General features: G+C 55.0%; 1 protein-coding gene across 2 annotated transcripts in view; it reads left to right on the plus strand.

Annotated features, from left to right (window-relative positions):
- The first annotated feature begins 13294 nt into the window (after nucleotides 1–13294).
- Nucleotides 13295–19193, plus strand: part of CCDC85C (coiled-coil domain containing 85C) — a 69501-nt gene continuing 63602 nt past the window's right edge. For both annotated transcript variants that reach the window (XM_079129510.1, XM_079129511.1), the window contains exon 1: nucleotides 13295–14225. In XM_079129510.1, coding sequence (XP_078985636.1) covers nucleotides 13439–14225 — 787 coding nt within the window. In that variant the 5' untranslated portion in view covers nucleotides 13295–13438. The remainder of the gene's footprint in view (nucleotides 14226–19193) is intronic.

Consider the following 19193-nt stretch of genomic DNA (forward strand, 5'->3'; position numbering starts at 1 on the left):
TAGCAAAGCATCCTGCTAAGATGGCTTAGCAAGAACCCCCATCCACCCTCATAGCCCATCACCCTCCACGTCTGATGGGTTCCTCATCCACCGCCATGTCCAGGTGATGTCTGCCTGCAGCAACACCTTGTCAGGTCAGTTGGCCAGAGTCCCCTGGCCCTGATTACCTCTCAGGCATTTTCCATCTGCTGACCCCCAACCCCCACCGGCTATAAATTCCCGCTTGCCCACACTGTGTTTGGAGTTGAACCCTGTCTTTCTCCCCTCCCCTGCTGCAAGATCCCACCGCGGCTTCCCTGTGCCTATTGCCACGGTCCTGAAGGAAGCCCTCCTCACTGCGCTTTGGCAGGTGTCACTGAACATGTTTTCTTTAACATCCTTCATTCAGTCTTGGTGTGCAGAGCCCTGTGTGCACCTGGCCCGTGACTCACTACCCGCCTTTAAGTGGCCATGATCCTCACTTTACAGATGAAGAAACTAAGGTTCAGGGAATCAACCATTTGCCCAAACCTGGCTGACCCCAATCCTGGGCTTTCCCAACAGCACAGTGCTGGCTCTGCAGGGGCCCTAGCCTGGGTCAGTTCTGTTCTGTTCTCAGGGCCACCAGAACTTAAAGTGGAACAGTGACCAGGCATGTAGGCAATCCAGACCAGCGTAGCATGTCCATGCCACAACGGAGCAACCTGGGGTCTCGCGAGCCTGGCAGGTTGGAAGGGACAGGACTTCGCGAACCTGTGTCCTGGCAGGGGGTCAACCGAGTGAGGATGAGGACAGGATGTGTGCACCGTGGGCAAAGGCCCGGAGGAAGAGAGTGGTCCTCTGGGGACTGCTCACCGTGCAGTCCCTGGGGAGAACAGAAGGTGGGCAATTCGGAGAAGCCACAACTCCCTGGACAGAGGGACCCAGAAACAATGCTTGGCCCCCAGGGCAAGCCAGAAGAAGGGTCTCTAAGGGAGCCACAGGTCTCAGCCTAGAGCCCTGTTCCAGTCGGGTCTGGATGGAGCTTGGGGAGGCTTGTCGGGTGTGCGATGGTAACGCCCCATGAGCACAGCACACCTCAGGATCCTCGGCAGGTGGAACAAGGGACCGCAAGCAACAGAATGGGCGCGAACAGGGAGAGCCAGAATAACCTGCCTTCAGTCGCCAAAGGTCAATTGCACAAACCAAGTTACTGGCAAGAGACTTTTCCCTCCCAAATTGTCTTTAAAGAGCAAATCTCCTGAGGCCGAGATGGAAAGACCTGTTTCCTGCCTGGGCAGCCACAGGAAGTTCTCTAAAAACACCTACAGGCAGTGGGCCCTGGACCATGGATGTCATGCCTGACGAGTTCTCTGCAAGAGGTGGCCAGTGTCCCTTGCGCCAAGATGGGGCCCAGCAATGCCTGGAAGCCTTGCTCACCCACAACAGCTGGGACTGACCCTCCTGCAAACCCTGGCCCCACCCGCAAGTGGTCATTCTAGCTGCTTGGAGACCAGAGGGCCACATCATGTGAACAGCGACTGTGGGTGGGGTGTGGGGGTCCGTGTGCTCCTGTCGGGGGTTGCTATGGACAATGGCTGATAGAAATAGTCAAGGAGAGACTCAGGAAGCCAGGCACACAGCAGGCACTTAATAAATAGCAATGGTTCCTGCAGGAGCAGTGATGTCAGACCTCCAGGCAAGCCATGTTAGCCCCTGTGCCTCAGTCTCCTCAGCTGGGGACAAACACAGAGCAGAGTAGGTATCGGTTGAGTGGTGATGTAGGTGGACAGTGAGCCACAGACTCTCTCACAGTAGGCCCTCCCTTGTCCCTCTTGGGGTGGTCATGCCACCTCCACTTGTTCGTCTCCAGAGACAGGGAACTCACTACCTTGAGCCTGAAGCAGGGCAGACACTGGCCCCTCTCTTAAAAAATTGTCTCATGGGGAAAGCATACCAGGGCCAGCCCTGTGGGACTCACTGAGTCCCAAGAGGCTGGCCTCACAGGCCTGTCTTCCTGCTGTTCCCACCAGAGGGTGCTCCCACAGGGAAGGTCCACAGTGCCCCACAGATAGGCCCTGGAGGGGTGGCCTCACCACAGACCCAGCCCATCCACCTTCGGCAGGTAGAGGGAAATGACCTGGTGCTCAGGCCTGGCCTCCCTGTGGGAGTTGGGGGCTGATGCCTGCCAAGGTGACTTCATAGCTCCCCCTACTCTGCCTTTCCTCACGGCTCCCTGGGGACCCCTTTCCCCTCAGTGGTGATCATCCAAGGACAGGAACCTCTCAGCCCTGGATCTAGCCAGGGATCCTGACCTGGTGCTGGCGTGGGCTGGGAGGCATACCCTGGGAGAGGCCCAGGCACCAGCAGGGCCTCCTGGACCCTCAGCCAGCCATTCCTGTCCGGGTCAGGGGGCGGGGCCAGGAGCCCTTTGTTGTCTGAAAGGACAGAGGGATTATCTGCCCCTGGTTTTCAAGCCTCCTTTCTGGTCTTTTCCAAAGCTGCTGACAGACTTTGCCTCCCAGGGAGCCCAGGGATGGTTTTCTTGCTTCCTGTGATCTCCAAGAAGGAAAATTCATCACGGGCTGGCTGAGCAATCCTGGTGGGCCCCAGAAGCATGGCGCCGAGTCACCTGGGCCCTCAGAGCTCTGAAGCCAGGGATGCGTTGAGCTGGTAATTAGGTCTTACAGGAAGGGCCAGATCTGTCATTTTCCTCCGGAAGTGCCAGGCGGGATTTGCCGGCTGCCATTCCTCCAACCAGGAGAAAGGCCGGATCCTCATCCTGGGGCCAGACTCTGCTAGGGATTAGGGTTAGGAGCGGGAAAACAGCAGTCCTTCCACTCAGGAATCCACTTCTGGGAACTTGTCCTGAGGAAACAATCCAACAGGAAAGCAAAGCTGTGCACAAACACGGCCCCCTGGGAGTTGTTTATAATAGTCCAGCCCTGGAAGCAGCCCTGGTGCCCAGCAGCCGGGGAGCAGACAAGACCTCGGCAGAAACAGGACTCCTGAGGAGGATAGGCAGGGTGCAGGGGCAGGGCCTCCTCGCCCTGTGCTGCCACATCCCAGCCTGGCACTCCCCGCCCCCTGCTCACACTGGGGACCTGGCTGACAAGCTTCTGTCTGCTCCTTATCATCGGCAGCTGTGCAAGGCCCCGCCTAAACTGCAACTTCAAGGATGTGTGTATTTAAACCCAAGTCTCAGCCATGGCATCTGTCAGAGGGACCTAGTTCCGGGGCTGGTGCCTGGGTGCTAGGAGCATTGGTGAGATGGTGGACAGGCGCTTGGCCTGGTGCCTGGCAAGGCGGGGCCCTTCTGGGCTGGATGCCCTCTCTCTCCTCCCTCCCCCAGCCCTGGGCCACACCAGCTGCTTTAAGGATACCAGATGCCCACTGTCCATGAGCTTCCAGAAGGCCCCTCTGTACCTACTCTGGCCCAGGTACTGGGAAGAGCCCCATGAAGAGGAGGCACCTGAAGGAAGCAGCTGTGCTGCGTCCCAGAGAAGCTTCTGGGAAGAGGGAAAGGCCAGGCAAAGACATTGCTGGAGTCATTACGCTTTTGGCGCAGTGGGTGAGGCTGAGGAGGACGGGTGGGTGTACAAGCTGGGCTGCAGGTGTGGGCTTGGAGGATACCAGGCCACAGCAGGGATTCCAGAGCCCAGCCCATGCACCTTCCCTGGCAGTCACAAAGCAGAGAAGAGGGAAATGCAGAGTCAGGCAGGAGCTGGGCCTTCCGCTCCCCTGGTGGGGCCCTTCCTAATTCAGGATCTCCGTGAGTTCACTGGAGGAATAGTCCTGGGGACTTCTCGGCCCTAGACGGAACTTCCACATGTCCTCCGGCAGCCTGTCCTACTCTCTCTCAGGCTCCCAGGATAAAGCTTTGGGGCTCCCAGGATGCCACATCTTCACATAGCCCCTGCCAGTGCCTGCTCTTCCTCTTCAACTGCTGGTGGCACCCCCTCTACTAGGCACCCCCACCTGATTGGAGAAATGTTCCTTCTGATGGACTCTGAGGGTGGAATGTGAGGCTCAATATTATAGTAAAGAAACTGTGTAGTCAGGGGCTGGGGCAGTGGCTCAGCGGTTCAGCAGTAGAGCAATTGCCTGGCACGTGTGGGACCCTGGGTTCGAGACTCAGCACCACATGTAAATACACCAATAAAATAAAGGCCTATCGACACCTGAAATTAAAAAAAAAAAAAAAAAGAAAGAAAGAAACTGTGTAGTCAAATGAAGTGTTGGCAGCTCTCCTGCTGAGAGACTTTGGAAGAGGCAGGGGACCCCAGCTCTGACATGCCAGCTGCAGCCTTGCTCATGGGGTGGTCCTCTATCTACCATTCACAGAATGGTGCACCTGCCACCAGAGGGACCTACATGCCTGAGCCCCAACTTCACTAGGTAAAATGGGCACGATTCCTGCCACTGGTTACAAGCCCATCGTGGGATGGGTGCAGGAAACAGCCTGGAGACAGCTCTGGTGATGGGAAACCACTGGAGAATGAGAGGCTGACCAGGTGGGCGCACCCTCCAGCAGGGAGACCTGGGCCTGGGGGTGTCAGGGAACATTCCTGGTCCTTCCCACTTGTTTCACATGCCACACTGCAGAGCTAGGTTTTATTACTGTTTAAATAAACTATATTTTTATGATAAACAAAATAATGCATGCACTTAAGTTTTTAAAAATCAAATAACACTAGAATGTTCAGGAGGAAATCAAACATTCCTTCTTTCCTTTTTCCACAGCCCAGGTAACCTGTTTTAGCGTTTGGTTGTTCTCTCTGGTTTTGGGCTTCAAGTAAGATGTTTATATGGTTATTTCTTGATGTTTTGATACCAGACTTTTCTGAGGCCCTCCTAAGCCCGCTATTCCCACCTCCCCAGCCTTGCCCCCCGCCCCCCAAGGCTTTATCCCAGTCTTAGGCAACAGCTGGTCAAGGGTTTGTGATGATTAGGTAAATGTTCTTCTGTGAAGGTCGTGAAGTAGTTGATTAGTTTCCCGTTCCAATTTGCTTGCTTATGCTCTGCAGTTAATGCATTGGGTAAAAACTGGCAAGGTATTTAGGTGCCTCTTATCTTAAAACTTGATGATACTGTCAAGTGCCCTGGCTTCGTGCTGTGATCAGCATCCCTGTCACCCTGGTCCTTCCTGGCAATGCTTGCTAACCTCTGGGGCTGCTTGTCTGTTGCCCTGGGAAGGACCCTCTTCCTGGGTGATGGCCCTCTGCCTGATGGCTCTTAGCTCCTAGGAGGGAGCCAAAGGCTTCTTGGAAGGGGCACTAGTTATTTATTTGTTTTGTTTTGTTTGAGACCTTGCATTTCTTAAAATGTTTATATTCCAGCCTCATAGGCATAAAATCCAGGCAGAAAATTCTTTTCCCTTACATTTTTTAAAATATATTTTAGTTGTCAATAGATATTTATTTATTTATATGAGGTGCTGGGAATCAAACCCAGTGACTCACACAGGCTAGGCAAGCGCTCTACCACTGGGCCACAGACCCAGCCTCCCTTACATTTTTAAGGCAACTGACTGCTCCGTGGCCTTCTAGCCTCCGGTGTTGATAATGAGAAGTCCAATGTCAGTTTTTTTTTGTTTTGTTTTTTAACAGTAACAGGGATAGAACCCAGCAGCGGTCTACCACTGTTACAGCCCCAGTCCTTTTTATCGTTATTTTAAAAAATATTTTTAGTTGTTGATGGACACAATACTATTGCTTTATTTATTTTTTATTTTTATGTGGTGCTGAGAATTGAACCCAGTGAGAGGCAAGTGCTCTACCACTGAGCTACAAACCCAGTCCTTTATTGTGCCTTTGAGATAGGATGCCTCTAAGTTGCCCTACCTGGCCTCGAATTTGCAATCCTCCTACCTCAGCCTCCTGAGTAGCTGGAATTACAGGGAATGCCAGGGTTAAACAAAAATGACAACAACAATGACAAAAAACCATGTGCACAGAGTTGCAAAATAAAATGATAAGCTTATTTTAAACAAAAAACGAAACAAGAAAAGTATATTCCCCACCTAATCTCCCTCCAGCCTGGCATCTGCTTCCTGGAGTTGATTTCTCTGGATTCTTCTGCACTTTGTCCCCATATTTGAAAACAAAACACTTGTACTACTCTTCATTGCTTCTTCAACTGCAGCCTTTCTATTGTGGAAGAGGAGGATTTTGCCCACTTTTGTCTCCTTACATACCATCTCCTCCCCTTCTCACCCTCTCAGTATGAATGTACCACAATTTTGGGTGAAATCATGATTGTTTACAGGTACTATGTAAATTTGATGGCCAATTGAGCCATGACTGGATTTCATTCCTTGGGTGACTTCTGAGTTTCCCTAGAGTTAATAATTGCCTTCTTGTTTTGACTTTTTTGGTTTTCTTTGTATTCACCACCAAATTCTCTGACAGCTAGAATATTCCTCTCCAGACAGCAGAGACCCCAGGGAATCCATCCCTGGGTTCTCCCTGGGGCAGCTCTTCCTGGAGTCTCAGTCGCTCCATTTACTCATCTGTACTCTTTGCTTCTGGCTATCAGGCCCTCTCATCCTGGGATTTTGTTTCTTAAATTTCTTCTCTTGGATTAATTACTAATTTTAGAGAAAGGATGTCTGGAATCTTCTAGCTTCTGGAGCTGCTGTGGAGAATCAATATTGTGCTGATTTCTGATCTTTTGTGTATGACTCTCCCTCTCTGGATGTTTTTAGAATTTCCTCACATTGGCATTCTGAAACGTTGTGATCATGTGCCCAATATGGTCTTTCTTCACTTCTGTGATGTTCCTTTCCATTGAGAGACTTGTGACCATGAGTCCCTGAGAGTTTTTTAGTGTTATATCTTTATGACTTTCTTCCTCTTCATTTTATTCCATTAGATATGGGGTGTTAAGTGAACATTATCCCAAACTCCACAAACCCTAGTCTCCTTCCCTACTGCCAGTTGTACCCATCCCAGGCTGCACATTTCAGGATTATTTGGGGGAATTTGGATACTGCTAGAGAAGGAGCTCTAAATCCTGACACTTTGGAAGGGGTGTTCCCCACAAAAATGGGGTGTCTCCTTCCAGTTCAACCTGATGCCAGTGAATGAAACCCTCCTCTGCTCAGAGCTTCCCAGCCTGGGATGCTGGACTCCCTGTCCCCAGAGACTCTGGTGGGATTGGTCAGGGTGGGGCCTGAATAGCTGTACTTTATAATCTTTCAGGTAAATCTCACGAGTGGCCAGGGTTGGGACCCATGCGGCTGACCCTTCACCCTTGTTTTGAGAGCCTGGTCAGCTGTCTCCTGAGGACCCTGGTTGCTCACAGGGACTCTAATTTTCTGGGTGCTGAGACAGAGATGCCGTACGGCAGTCATGGGTCTGGTGTTGGGGCTGAGTCGCGGAGCCTGCTCTTGAGAGAAGGCCCAGCTCACGTGGAAGATTTTCAGAGGCTTAAGAATATTGGCTGAGGCCCAGGCCCCAGAGCACCCACAGGCCTCCCAGCCCCCTCCCCAGGAGAGCAGCACCACTGTCTCACCTCCTGGCCTAGGTCTGGAGCCTGCCTTCTGCCTGTGGATTGTCTCCCACCCTTAGGAGGCTGAAGTGCTTTATTTTCAGGTACAGACCTAGAGCCCCGGGAGGAGGTGAGGCTGCCCTGCTGCTGTCAGATCAGAGACACAGACCTGATTCCAGGACTCGCCCCCTCATTCATTCATTCAACAAACATTTAATGAGTTTCCTGATCTCTCTGCCAAATGGGTACTGGGGGGACAGTGGTGGGTAAAGCAGTGGACCTAAGGGTCTGTTTCCATGACCATGACTGTCACCACTGCTCTCTGGGCAGCTGAGGGTCAGGGGACAACCTCGTTTTTTCCCAGCCTCATCCAGCATAAGTCATGATAAGGCCTGTGGTACACAAGGAATTACTGTCACCACTGTTGTTACATCAAACAGGAGGGGGCTGGGAGGGCTGGGCCTGCCGCCAGCAGAAGCCACATTAACAATTAAGGTCTTTGCGACGTTCATTCCACCCTCACTGCATGAAATATTCAGGTACCAGAGGAGAATGGTCTCAGATCTCTGCAGTGAGCAGGCAGGGCTGCGGGTGGCACTGCTGGTTATAGACCCTGGGCCCAGGGCAGCCCCAAGGCCTGGCATGCAGTGCATCCAGGGGCTGTGGGGCTGAGTGGGTGTGGCCCAGAGGTGCATGATGCAGAAGGTGCAGCTGCTGACAGTCACAGAGATACACAGCTGGGCTCAAAGACTGTGTGTCTGGGGCCTAGGACTTATTGCCTAAATAAACCCTGTAATTATCTTATAAGCAGCGTAATCAGGTTGCATTATATTAGTGCAAGCATGAAAACATCAATTTGATAAATACAAACATTTCAAATAAATCACAAGTGGGTAAACCTGTCTCTTCTCTCCTTTCCCCGAGTACTTGAGTATGAAGTTTGGCGTGGGCTTCTCTTGTGCTGAGAGCTGAGAGACGGAGTAGGCTGTGGAGCAGGAAGGAGGAGGTTTAGCCTACCAGTGACAACAAATGGTCAGTTAGCAAGGACAGGGAAGGCACAGCCTGGACCTTGCCGGCAGGAGTGTGAGTTAGCACTTGTTTGGGACGCACACCAGGGCATCCTCTGGTTCAGCCGAAGCTGTGTGTGCCACAGGACTGACTCAGCCATTCTGTGTCTGGGTACAGGCCTGAGCCAAGTTCAGGCTCATGTGCATCAGGATGCATGTACAACAACGTCCATAGCAGTACTGGAAACGAACGACCTTCAACAGGAGAATGAAGACATAAAGATAGTAGGTGCATACAACGGATATTAGATGGCAGCTTTTCTCAACAAGTGGCAAGTTTGCCCCTGGGGGCCATTTGGTACTGGGGATTGAACCCGAGGCCTCATCCAAGCTAGGTAAGTACTCTACCACTGAGTTTCTTCCTCTGCTCTTTTTATTTTTCATTTTGGGACAGGGACTCACTAAGTTGTCCAGGCTGGTCTTGAACTTGAGATCTTCCTGCCTCAGCCTCTGAGTTGTTGGGATTGCAGGTGTGTGCCACCACATACGGCTCATAGTGGGAGAAGGGGTGCTACTTTCATCCAATGGATAGAGGCCAGAGATGTTGCTAAATATTCTACAATGCTTAGGAACCGCCCCCCACCTCCACTAAACAAAGATTTATTGGGTCCAAAATGTCAAATTGGGGCTGGGGTTGTAACTCGGTGGTGAAGTGCTTGCCTAGCACATGTGAGGTTCCATCCTCAGCACCACATAAAAAAAATAAATAAAATAAAGGTATTGTGTCCATCTAAACTAAAAAAAGTTTTAATTTAAAAATTTTTTTAAAATGTCACCTGAGCTGAGATTGAGCAATTTTGTATACAGTTGTAGGAAGGAATAAACTATAGCTACATATGCCATCATAATAATGAGTGGAAAAGGCAGGCTGCAAGTGTAATGTCACTTAAATAAATTTCAAAAGCACGTGGACGTCCAACTCTGTGTCTGGGGGAATGTGGTGAGCCTGAAACAAGGCTCCATCAGGCAGCACTGAGAACCCTGCTGTCAGGTGGGGAGGCTGGGGCCTGTGCCCCGGGCCCGGGCCTCTCAAGCTGCTTGGGGATCCCTTCAGCTGGTGGTGGGTTCCCTACCCCCTGCTTTTTTTGTTGTTCTTTGTAATATGAACTAATCCATCATAAAAATAACTGTTTTAAGTGCCTCGAGGCAAGAGTTAGCCCTGCAAAGAGCTCCCGACTCAGCGGAAGGGTGGTAGGGAATTTCAGTGGCTCCAGTTTCGAGGTGAGGAGCAAGGAGGGGTGCAGAGGCCAGCACCCCCAATCCATTCCTTTATCTCTACTCCCAGGAGGCTCCAGTCTCTGGCTCCTCTGGTCTCAAGGGCTCCTGGATGTTTCCCTGCCTCAGTGGCACATCCCTAAAGCCTCCAGGTTCTGACTCTCTAATCAAACCAAAGTCTATCCAGGTCTCTCCTCTCCTCTAGGTCCTTCCATGGCTGCCCACTGCCTTCAGGTTGAACTTGAGATACTTCACCAGCATAGGAGGCTTTCTGGACTTGGCCTTATCACCTCCCTACGAAATCAGTGATTCCAGCCACCTGTGGGTGAACGAGCGAGCGAGCTCTTGCAGACCTCCAGTTGTCACCCTTGTAGGGGGTTAACACCAGGCCAACCCTGGCTCCTGGGCTCGATGCCCTTTCCTCCTCCTACGATGTGGAAACAAGGACACCCCATCACTGAACTGTCTGGGGGTACTGTATAATCTGCTTGCCTTCCTGGTTGCTCCTGTTACCATTTCTCCCCACTGACCCTGTGACTTGGAGTATTTTGTCTACCATGGTTAGCGCACGGGTTCTTAGCATACAGATTCTCGACCCTAGCCACCAATTAAAAACCCTTGTGTGGCTCTGATGTGACACCTACATACCAGAGCAACTCTGTTGTGTAAGGCTCAAAACTTTCACTGGGCAGCTCAAGGACTGCTGTGCTGGAGCTCCTGAGTTTGATCTTACTGTTCGCATGACAAAGCACAGGTCTTGTCACTATGGGGCTAGAACAAGTGTCACTTGGCATTTTACCACGCTGGTACTGTTGGACTGTGAGGGTTATGGGGGGCACGGTACCTCTGGCTGGACCCCAGCATCTAGGAGCCCTCAGGGTGGGGGCTCTGGCCTGGAAGTCCTTCTTGTTTTAGGACCGTGTCTCAGTCCTGGGTTCTCTCACTTCTGCCATATTGTCCTCTTCTGCCCAATCATGTCCTCCCTCAAGCCACCCAGGGACCCCACCTATAGCACCTTGTCTTGGCTCTACTGGGAGGGTGTTAGCAAAGCCTTGGAGGGTCTTGGCTGAGGCACTCCTCTCTGTGCCATCTGCAGCTGGTACAAATATACCCCATTTAGGCAGAGGCTGTGTTCGTCTCAGCTGAAGCTGTGGCACCGGAAGATCGGGGTGCAGGCCACGAGAAGGGATAGCACAAAGCAGAGAACCATCTCAGTAACTTCTCTGGTGAGCTAGGGAGTTCCTTAGTGTGTCCTGTGCCCAGCCCTCCTGGGAGCAACTGCCTGTATACAGGCTTAGCTTTGGGTGAGTCTCTGGGGAGCTAGTTAACATGGCTTCCTGGGGTTAAAACATTTGCAGCTTCCCCAGGCATAGGATGAAACCCCCTCCCTCTGTAAACTCAAACTGGGCTGGATTGAGCTGCACAGGTGGAGCACAGCCCCAGCAGGAAGGATACCCTCCATTCAGCATTGATTCATGTGTGCTGAGTCTGGGGGATGCCAACATCAGGGCAACCTTGGAAGCACTTCTCCTAGCTCAGCCTCTCCCTATCACCCTCTCCTGACATCTACCTGGAAAGGGGGGATAGGTAGGTAGGAGACTGGGTACTGAATGTGGACCTCTGTGTGGCCCCCATTCCTTTTCCACATATGGGCCAGACAGAGCAGCTTAAAAGGTAAGCCAGGTCATTCTACTTCCCTGCTAAACACCCTCCTGGCTTTCTCAGCTGCTTTAGACAATACATGATCCAGCCCTCTGACCTCTGACAGCATGTTACCCTCTCTCTCCCCTGGCCCCACTGGCCTTCCTTAAACAGGCCACTAACAGGTCAACTCTAGGGCCTCTGCCCTAGCTGTTCCCTCCACCTACCATGCCCTTCCCCCTTCCCTCTGCCTTGCCGCCCAGACCTAAGCTTCTCTCCCTGACCAGGGCGATCTAAGGCAACTGATTATCACTTTTTGTGACAGCAGCTTGTCTTAATTCCCTGCACAGTACTTAGGACAGTCTCACAGTAATCTAGTTTATTATCTTCTCCCTGTTCCTTCTCTGAGAATGCCTGAATCCCCAGAGGGCAGTGGCCCCTACTGTCCTGTCGCCTGCAGAATCCCCGGGGCTGGGGAGGGAAGCGAGAGCTAGAACAGGTCCAGCAGAGTGTGGACTCTGGGCACACAGTGTTCAGTGAATGGTTGAGCAATGTAAATGGGGACATCAACTGCTGCGCGGGCGCGCGCTCCAGGCCGTGGGCCGCTCACGGCCGCGTGCGCGGTTTTTATCTCCTTGCGGGTCCCTGGGGAGGGACACCTCCCTCCGCCCGCTGGCAGCAGAAGCGCGGTAAATGCGCTTTGGGGACCGGAGGATGATAGCCTTTGGCGTGGGAAGACCGGGTGCCCTGCACGGCTGCTGGTGGCGGGGGTGGAATTCTGCAGTCGCGCGGCTCCACCGGACTCAGGCGTTAAGGCCCCAGTGGAAGACCTTTTCCCACCTTTCCCAGTGGTTTCCACAGCGCGAATTGGAGATTCTCGTGCGATCCCAGGGATTTAGCGGGGGAGTGGGCGGAGAAGCAGGGTTCTGAGCATTGCTCCCGGCCAGGAGCAAGTCCCGGAGCCCTCGCCCCATCGTGGCAGGGACGAGAGTAGGGATCTTGCTCCGGGACACGGCTGCCAAGGCCCTGGCGCTTCCGGGAGCAGACGCCGAATCTACAGCCCTGGGCTAGGAGTGGAAACGCAGTCCCACTACGCGCTCTGCTAGAGAGCCCGGGTGGAGATGGAGGCGGCGGAGCCCCGGGGCAAGGAAAGGGACAAAGAGCGGCCCTGCCCGACCCCCCACGTCGGAGTCCTATTGTTCGTCATATCTCAGACTGTGCAGAACTCTGGTGCCCCGGGAGGGGTGGGGGAAGCTGTCGCCCAGATTCTGGGGATTTGTTTATTAGGGGTGAGAAAGGGAGGGCGGGGGACGCGGGTCCGGGAGGGGGCTCGATTCCCATTGCCGCGCGTCGCCTTTAAGGGAAGCCCTGCCCTACCTTTCCCACCGTCCCCCGCCTCTCCCGCGGCCGTACCTGCATTTTAAAAGCGCCCTGTAGCCCTGGGATTGGCCAAGGCCGCGTCCTCCCGGCGCAGAAACTTGAACCGCGGGAGGTGGGGGGGTGTGGAAACCCCGCCGACGGACAGTACCATCTCCGCGGCTTCCCCCGCGTGTGCCCCTCCTCTCCCACACACCCCCAGAGAGGCCCAATCGGACGGGCGGGAGGGCGGGACCGCGGCTCCAGCGCTCCTCTGGCAGGGCGCCGGGCAGGCGGGCGCACCGCAATGGGGGACGTGGGGGCGGGCCGCGCCTCCGCCCGCCCCCCGTACTCCTCCGGAGGCGGGGCCGGCCCGCGGCGCCCCGCCCTCTCCCCGCCCGGGGTGGGCGGAGCGGCTGGGGCTCCCGGAGCTGGGCCGGGGGCGGGCCTCCGCCTGCTTCGCCCGAGCCCGGAGAGCCCCGGCACGGCGGCCGCCGACGCAGCAGTCGTCCCCGCTCGCGAGCCCTGAGGCGCGCGGGCTCTCGGGCGGCCCAGGCGGGTGCTGCGTGAGGGCGCGCGAGGCAGCGTGGGGCGGGCCGCAAGCACCCCTGTCCGTCCCCCGCCCGCTCGCGAACCGGCTCAGCGAAGCCCCGGCGCGGGGAGCGCCGGCCCGGCGAGGGCGAGGGCGATGCCGCGGTGACGGCCCCGCCATGGCGAAGCCCCCGGCGGGGGCGGCGGCGGCGTCGGAGGAGCTGAGCCAGGTACCGGACGAGGAGCTGCTGCGCTGGAGCAAGGAGGAGCTGGCGCGGCGGCTGCGGCGCGCCGAGGGCGAGAAGGTGGGCCTCATGTTGGAGCACGGCGGCCTGATGCGCGACGTGAACCGGAGGCTGCAGCAGCACCTGCTGGAGATCCGCGGCCTGAAGGACGTGAACCAGAGGCTGCAGGACGACAACCAGGAGCTCCGGGAGCTCTGCTGCTTCCTCGACGACGACCGGCAGAAGGGGCGCAAGCTGGCGCGCGAGTGGCAGCGCTTCGGGCGCCACGCGGCCGGCGCCGTGTGGCACGAGGTGGCCCGCTCGCAGCAGAAGCTGCGGGAGCTCGAGGCGCGCCAGGAGGCCCTGCTGCGCGAGAACCTGGAGCTGAAGGAGCTGGTACTGCTGCTGGACGAAGAGCGCGCGGCACTGGCCGCGGCGGGAGGTGCGGGCGGCAGCGGCGGCGGAGGTGCGGGCTCCCGCAGCTCCATCGACAGCCAGGCCAGCCTGAGCGGGCCGCTGGCAGGCGGTGCGGCGGGCACTGGGGCCCGCGACGTGGGCGACGGCAGCAGCACGTCGAGCGCTGGCAGCGGCGGCAGCCCCGACCACCACCACCACGTCCCACCAGCTCTGCTGCCTTCTGGGCCTCACAAGGCTCCCGACGGCAAGGCTGGAGCCACACGCCGGTCCCTGGACGACCTGTCGGCGCCGCCACACCATCGCAGCATCCCCAACGGCTTGCACGGTGAGGATAACAACCTGCCGCCCTGCGCGGGTCCGCAGGGCTGCGAGACGCACCTGCGTCTTGGGTTCGTGTGGCCGTGGGGTAGGGAGAGGCGCTAGTGCGGCCACCCTGGACGCTGTATCTTCAACTGGCGTCGCTTTCGGTCAGGGGGATCCCACATTCACCTGCATGGGACTTTGGGTGGGGTTATTTGCACAAGTGTTGGTGCGTGCCCCTGTCCAGTTTAGAATCCGCGGCCGGCGCTGTCCTAGAAAAAAAGTTTCTCGCCTGCGGAGTTGTCAGTGTTAGGGTCCAGCACTGCGGGACTGGCTGGGGGCTTCACCCCAGTTTGGAAATCCTTTCCCGGGGACGGGAAGATCTTCATGGAAAAAAACTGAAAGACACATTGGCCACAAGTGAATTTCCCCTATACTTGGGGCAACAGGCGTTCCCAACCCCAAGGACCATCCGCGGGTGTGCTGTGGTTGCATTGGCCTCTGCTTTCCCCAGCCACAATCTGAGCTTACAGCCAGGACGAGAGGCCGGCAGGCTTGACACCTAGGCTGCTGGCCAGAGTTCTGCACTTCTGGTCGAGGGTCTTTCTTAAGGCTCTGAAAATTTCCCCAGGGAGATGTAGTTGGAGTGGACTCTGGCTTTTCTCTTCGGTGTGCCTCAGTTTCCTTAGTTGTAAAGTGGGGAGGATGATCCCTCCCTCACCGGTTTGAAGTGGAGATAAGGCTCCTGAAAGGTTTTGTAAACTGTTGATGGGCCTTACAGGAAGTGCTGTGGTCATCTGTGGACAGGGTGTGGGTGGGAGGACCTTTGCCTTCAGGAAGGCACAGCATTGTCTTCAGCCATGTTGCTGCAGAGTGTGTCCCCCTTTGGGGTGTGATCACTGACTCTCCTCTGCCCCTTCCCTCCTCTCCTGCCTGATGGATGCCCAGCCTCCCTTTTCTTCCACATTTTTTGAGGCTTCTTTCCCAGTTCTGATGGCAGTTGCTACTGTCTAAACTATTTGCTTGATGGGAGGCTAAGCAGCCCCTTCTGGTTCTCCTTAAAGCTTTTTCCCAATTCAGAGGAAATGTATAGAAGCTTTAAGTCACTGCTGTTCCCCAAAGTGACAGAGTGAGCCATGGAGGAACGGTTTCTCTTTGGGGTGGTGACTGAGTGGACTCTGCAGACATATTGAGGTGGGAAACAAGGGGGGATGTTATACCTGTGAAGGTGAGAGCCAGTGCAGCGGATTTTCCTGTGTTCACCCGCCTGAGCGCCTGAGTTCAAGGCAGGTCTGGGTTGGAAGGGATATTTTGTTACTGATTAGCAATCTACCACTACAACTCAGGTTTCTTTTTGTAGCTCTGCATCCACACTGCCTCCAGCCACAGGCTCCTAAAAGCCAGACCCAGAAGCTCAAAGTTAGGTAGTTTAATTTTCAGGGAATGAACCCTGCTATTTACGAGTACCTCAGCCTCTTTGACCTCAACTTTCTGGGGGCTTAGGGAGGGTCAGTTCCCTTGGCCTCAGTTTCCCAAAGTGCAGTATGACGGAGGGAGTGTCTGTAGCCCTGTCTGGAAATGAAACGTTTCTGGTTTTCAGCTGCGTCATCGATGACACTTGGCAAGAGTGATTCTCTGCAGGACTCTGGAGTGCTTGAGTGCCCTAGCCGAAGTGCAGGAAAGTTCTGGCATGTTTTGTGCAAGGAGACATCTGGGTCTGGCGCAGGGTTTCGGTTGCAGCAGTGAATAATGTAGGAGAGGAGGACTGGGCTAGACTCGGGGCTTTCCACCCCGCTGGATCCTGGGTAGGTGTTGAGGTGTCAGGTTTCCTGCAGAATCACTAAAGTCCCAAGTCCACTTGGAACAGGTCCGCTGCAGATTTTGTAGCAGCAAAGCTTTTCTTTGGGGGAAAAGAAAATCTCAGCATTATTATTACAAATTTCAGTTACAGCTGGGATTTCTTGTTTTGTTTTTTAAAGCCATGGGTGGCCTTGATATGTTCTCCTGCCAATAGGAACAAAATGCCTGGAACTAGGAAAGGCCCTTCTCTAGAAACCAGACTTTTCAGTCCTGGGAATTGTAGCTTTAAGTCGGTGAGGTTCGTGGCTGAACTGAGAGAGGTAACGAGCCTCTGTCCAGGTGCTGGTGAAAGTGGAGTTAGATGGTGTGCTTGTGCCCTGTTTCCTGGGCTTGGTTCATGCTCACAGGAGGTAATATTATCCCCACTTTGCAGACATGCAAGTGGAGGCTCAGAGAGGCTCGGGCCTTGCCTGGGAAGACAGATGCCATTGGAAGTGCTTGTCCTAGGTGGGGTTTCCATCAGGTCATCTGCTCAGGCCATGGACTTGGATCTCTGGCCTGTGGCCCTTCACCTTTGCTATCAGACAGGACACTCTGATGGATCCCCATTCTTGATTCCTGACCTGGCTTTGCCCTTTTTCTCCATGCTGGGAATGTCACTTCCTTTGGTGACTACCAAAGATGGTGGAGAACCCCGCTACCCAGAGCATCAGGCTGCCTTGGATCTTGGCTCCTTCACCTGCCTTGGGCAAATTAGTCCACTTTGCCCAGACTTTCTTCACTTCTGTTCTGTAGGGTGAGGCAGAATCCAAAGGGCCCCTGTACTCACACGAGATCAGTGAGGTCAGCCTCTGCACACCGTGGGTCTCGACAGTTGCTGGCATCCTGGGAGCTTGCTAGACACCCCTTGGCTTCACTGCCAGTCTCTGCTCGCAGTTTGGATACCTGCCCAGAGGTCTGCACCTGAGCTCTATGTGCTGCTGCTGGACCATGCTGGCCCTGAGACCTCAGGGGGCAGTGGCAGTGTTGGGACAGGGCCATCTGTATTCAAGGCAGTCCTAGGCTGAGGCGGGCCTGGCCGGCCTGTGAGTGCGTGTGCAAATGGGACTCCTCTGGAGCTGTTCTGGCTAGAGGTCTGGCCTGGGCCGTCTGAAGTCTGGACTGACTGCAGTCAACTTGGATGCTCTTCACTCCAACCCAGTGTTGCTTTGAGAAGCTCAAACATCAGAAATTCAGGTTTCCCCCTGGAACTGAGAGGATTTTTCAAACAAAAGAATTTTCAGTTCTTTCCCCTGCCCCTCCTCTACCCCGTGAGCCCCACTGCTCCCCGTTACCCCCAAGCCTGTCCTGCACTCCCCTTGCCCCCATGACTAGGTCCCTTGTGGCTGACCCAGAGAAACCAGGACCTCTGGCAAGCCTGTGAATGGGTGCCATTTACTTTTTAAAGTTTGGGTTAAAATTTTGAGCTTCTCAAAATGAGCTGGATTTGTTCTCTTGCTTGTTTTTAAAAGGGAGGGTGGGGCAGGGGTGGTCTTGGCCTTTAAAAAAAGAGTACACCAGCCCTGAATGGGCCTTTCTGTGGGGCCTCTGTGTAGCTAATAAGGCCGCCTCTCCTAAGCCCAGCTACCCAGAGCAAAGGTCAATGAAGATAATGGGGCGGGTTATATAAGCTTCTTCCTCCCCCCATCTGACCCTGAGGGATCTGTCTGTGACCTTGGAGTGCTGGGCCCCCTCTGAGGAGCCCCCGGGCAGGTGATCCACCCAGCACTTTACAGTTTACACACAGAGCCTCCTGGTCATTCTGCTTTCAAATGGTCCCAGGAGGGAGACCTCAGCACTGGGAAAACTGAGTCTCTACTAGGTGTGTGGCTCTAGGTCCTGGCCTCTGGGGCCTGGGATGAGCTTTGGGTCTCCTGTGCCAGCAACTGAGCCCGTTGCCCTGTGCCTGCTGCCCAGCAAGTTCCGGGGGCCGGGCCCTGCGCAGAGCAGGTGTGGCCCCTCCTCCTGAGGCAGGCCCTGAGCCCTTTCCGGCCATCCTGTTCCCTGCCGCGGCCACCTTCTGTAAAGGGGTGCCCTCCTCCCTTCTGGTTCTTGCGTCTGCCATTCCTCTGTGCTGGGCTGGCATCCCACAGCAGGGCTCATGCCACCAGAACCCTCACCCTGCTGGGCCTGAGATCCTGGGACACAACCTGGGCTGAATATTGTCCTGGGACCCTCACGCTCTGCGAGGAAATCAGCTGTTCTGGGCTCTCTCTCCTACCTTCGGGCTGTTCAGCACCAGGCCTGTGTGCTCATTTCCACAGTGAATGTCTTGCCTCAGGCAAGTTCCTGAACCTCTGTGGAGCCTCTGTTTTCTCATCTGCCAAGTGGGAAAACGTGACCAGGCTTTGGGTTGAGGGAAGAGGGAGTGTGTTGACCTGTGAAAACTGCAGCGTAGCTAATCCTCCAGGCTGCAGCGCTCAGCGCTAGGCATGACGGGGCAACACGGCTGTGGCTGGAGCTCCGGCTCCAGGGTCACAGAGCTCTGGGTGAATCTTGTTCTTGCTACTGTTCTGTGACCTTGGAGCTTATCACGCCTACTTTCTCAACCTTGGTGGCTTCATCTGTATCCTGAGAATAATACCCTGATCTAGAGGATGGGTTCTGTGATCTTCCCTTTTTTTACCTGGTCCCTGTGGACTTGCCTTCTTGGGGTGTGGGTGGGGAATTCCCTGACACAGGCTATGAGGGAGCCCTTGTGCCCAGCGCTGTCTCAGGGCCAGAGTCCTGGTCTAGTTGGCTAGAAGAAAGAACATGGCGTGCAGGCTAAGGTCTGGACCAGGGTTTTGAGAGCTCAAGGCCTGCAAAGTGTACTCTGCAGGGGGTGGGGTGGGGTTAGTGCTGTTTGTGGCCCCTTAGTGGCAGGGGTGGGGTGGTGGTGGTGCAAAGTTCCAGTGATTCAGACTTCAGCACCCACAAACCACGGTGAAGGTCGACCATGCGACCTCTGAAGCTGGGGAGCCCTCCCTTAGGGGAGGCGTGCTAGCACCCATCTGGTGAAGGGCATTCCTGAGCCGCACATGGATGGGGCTGTGGACACCCTCCTGCAGCTCTAGGAATCTGATTGTGCTGGCAGAGAATTGTCAGGTGGGAGGGCGGGGCTGTGTTGTCAGGGCAGCTGGGAAGTGGGATTTGGAGGTGGTGACAGAACTTG

Source organism: Sciurus vulgaris, assembly GCF_902686455.1.
Source record: "Sciurus vulgaris genome assembly, chromosome: 2".
Lineage (NCBI taxonomy): Eukaryota > Metazoa > Chordata > Mammalia > Rodentia > Sciuridae > Sciurus > Sciurus vulgaris.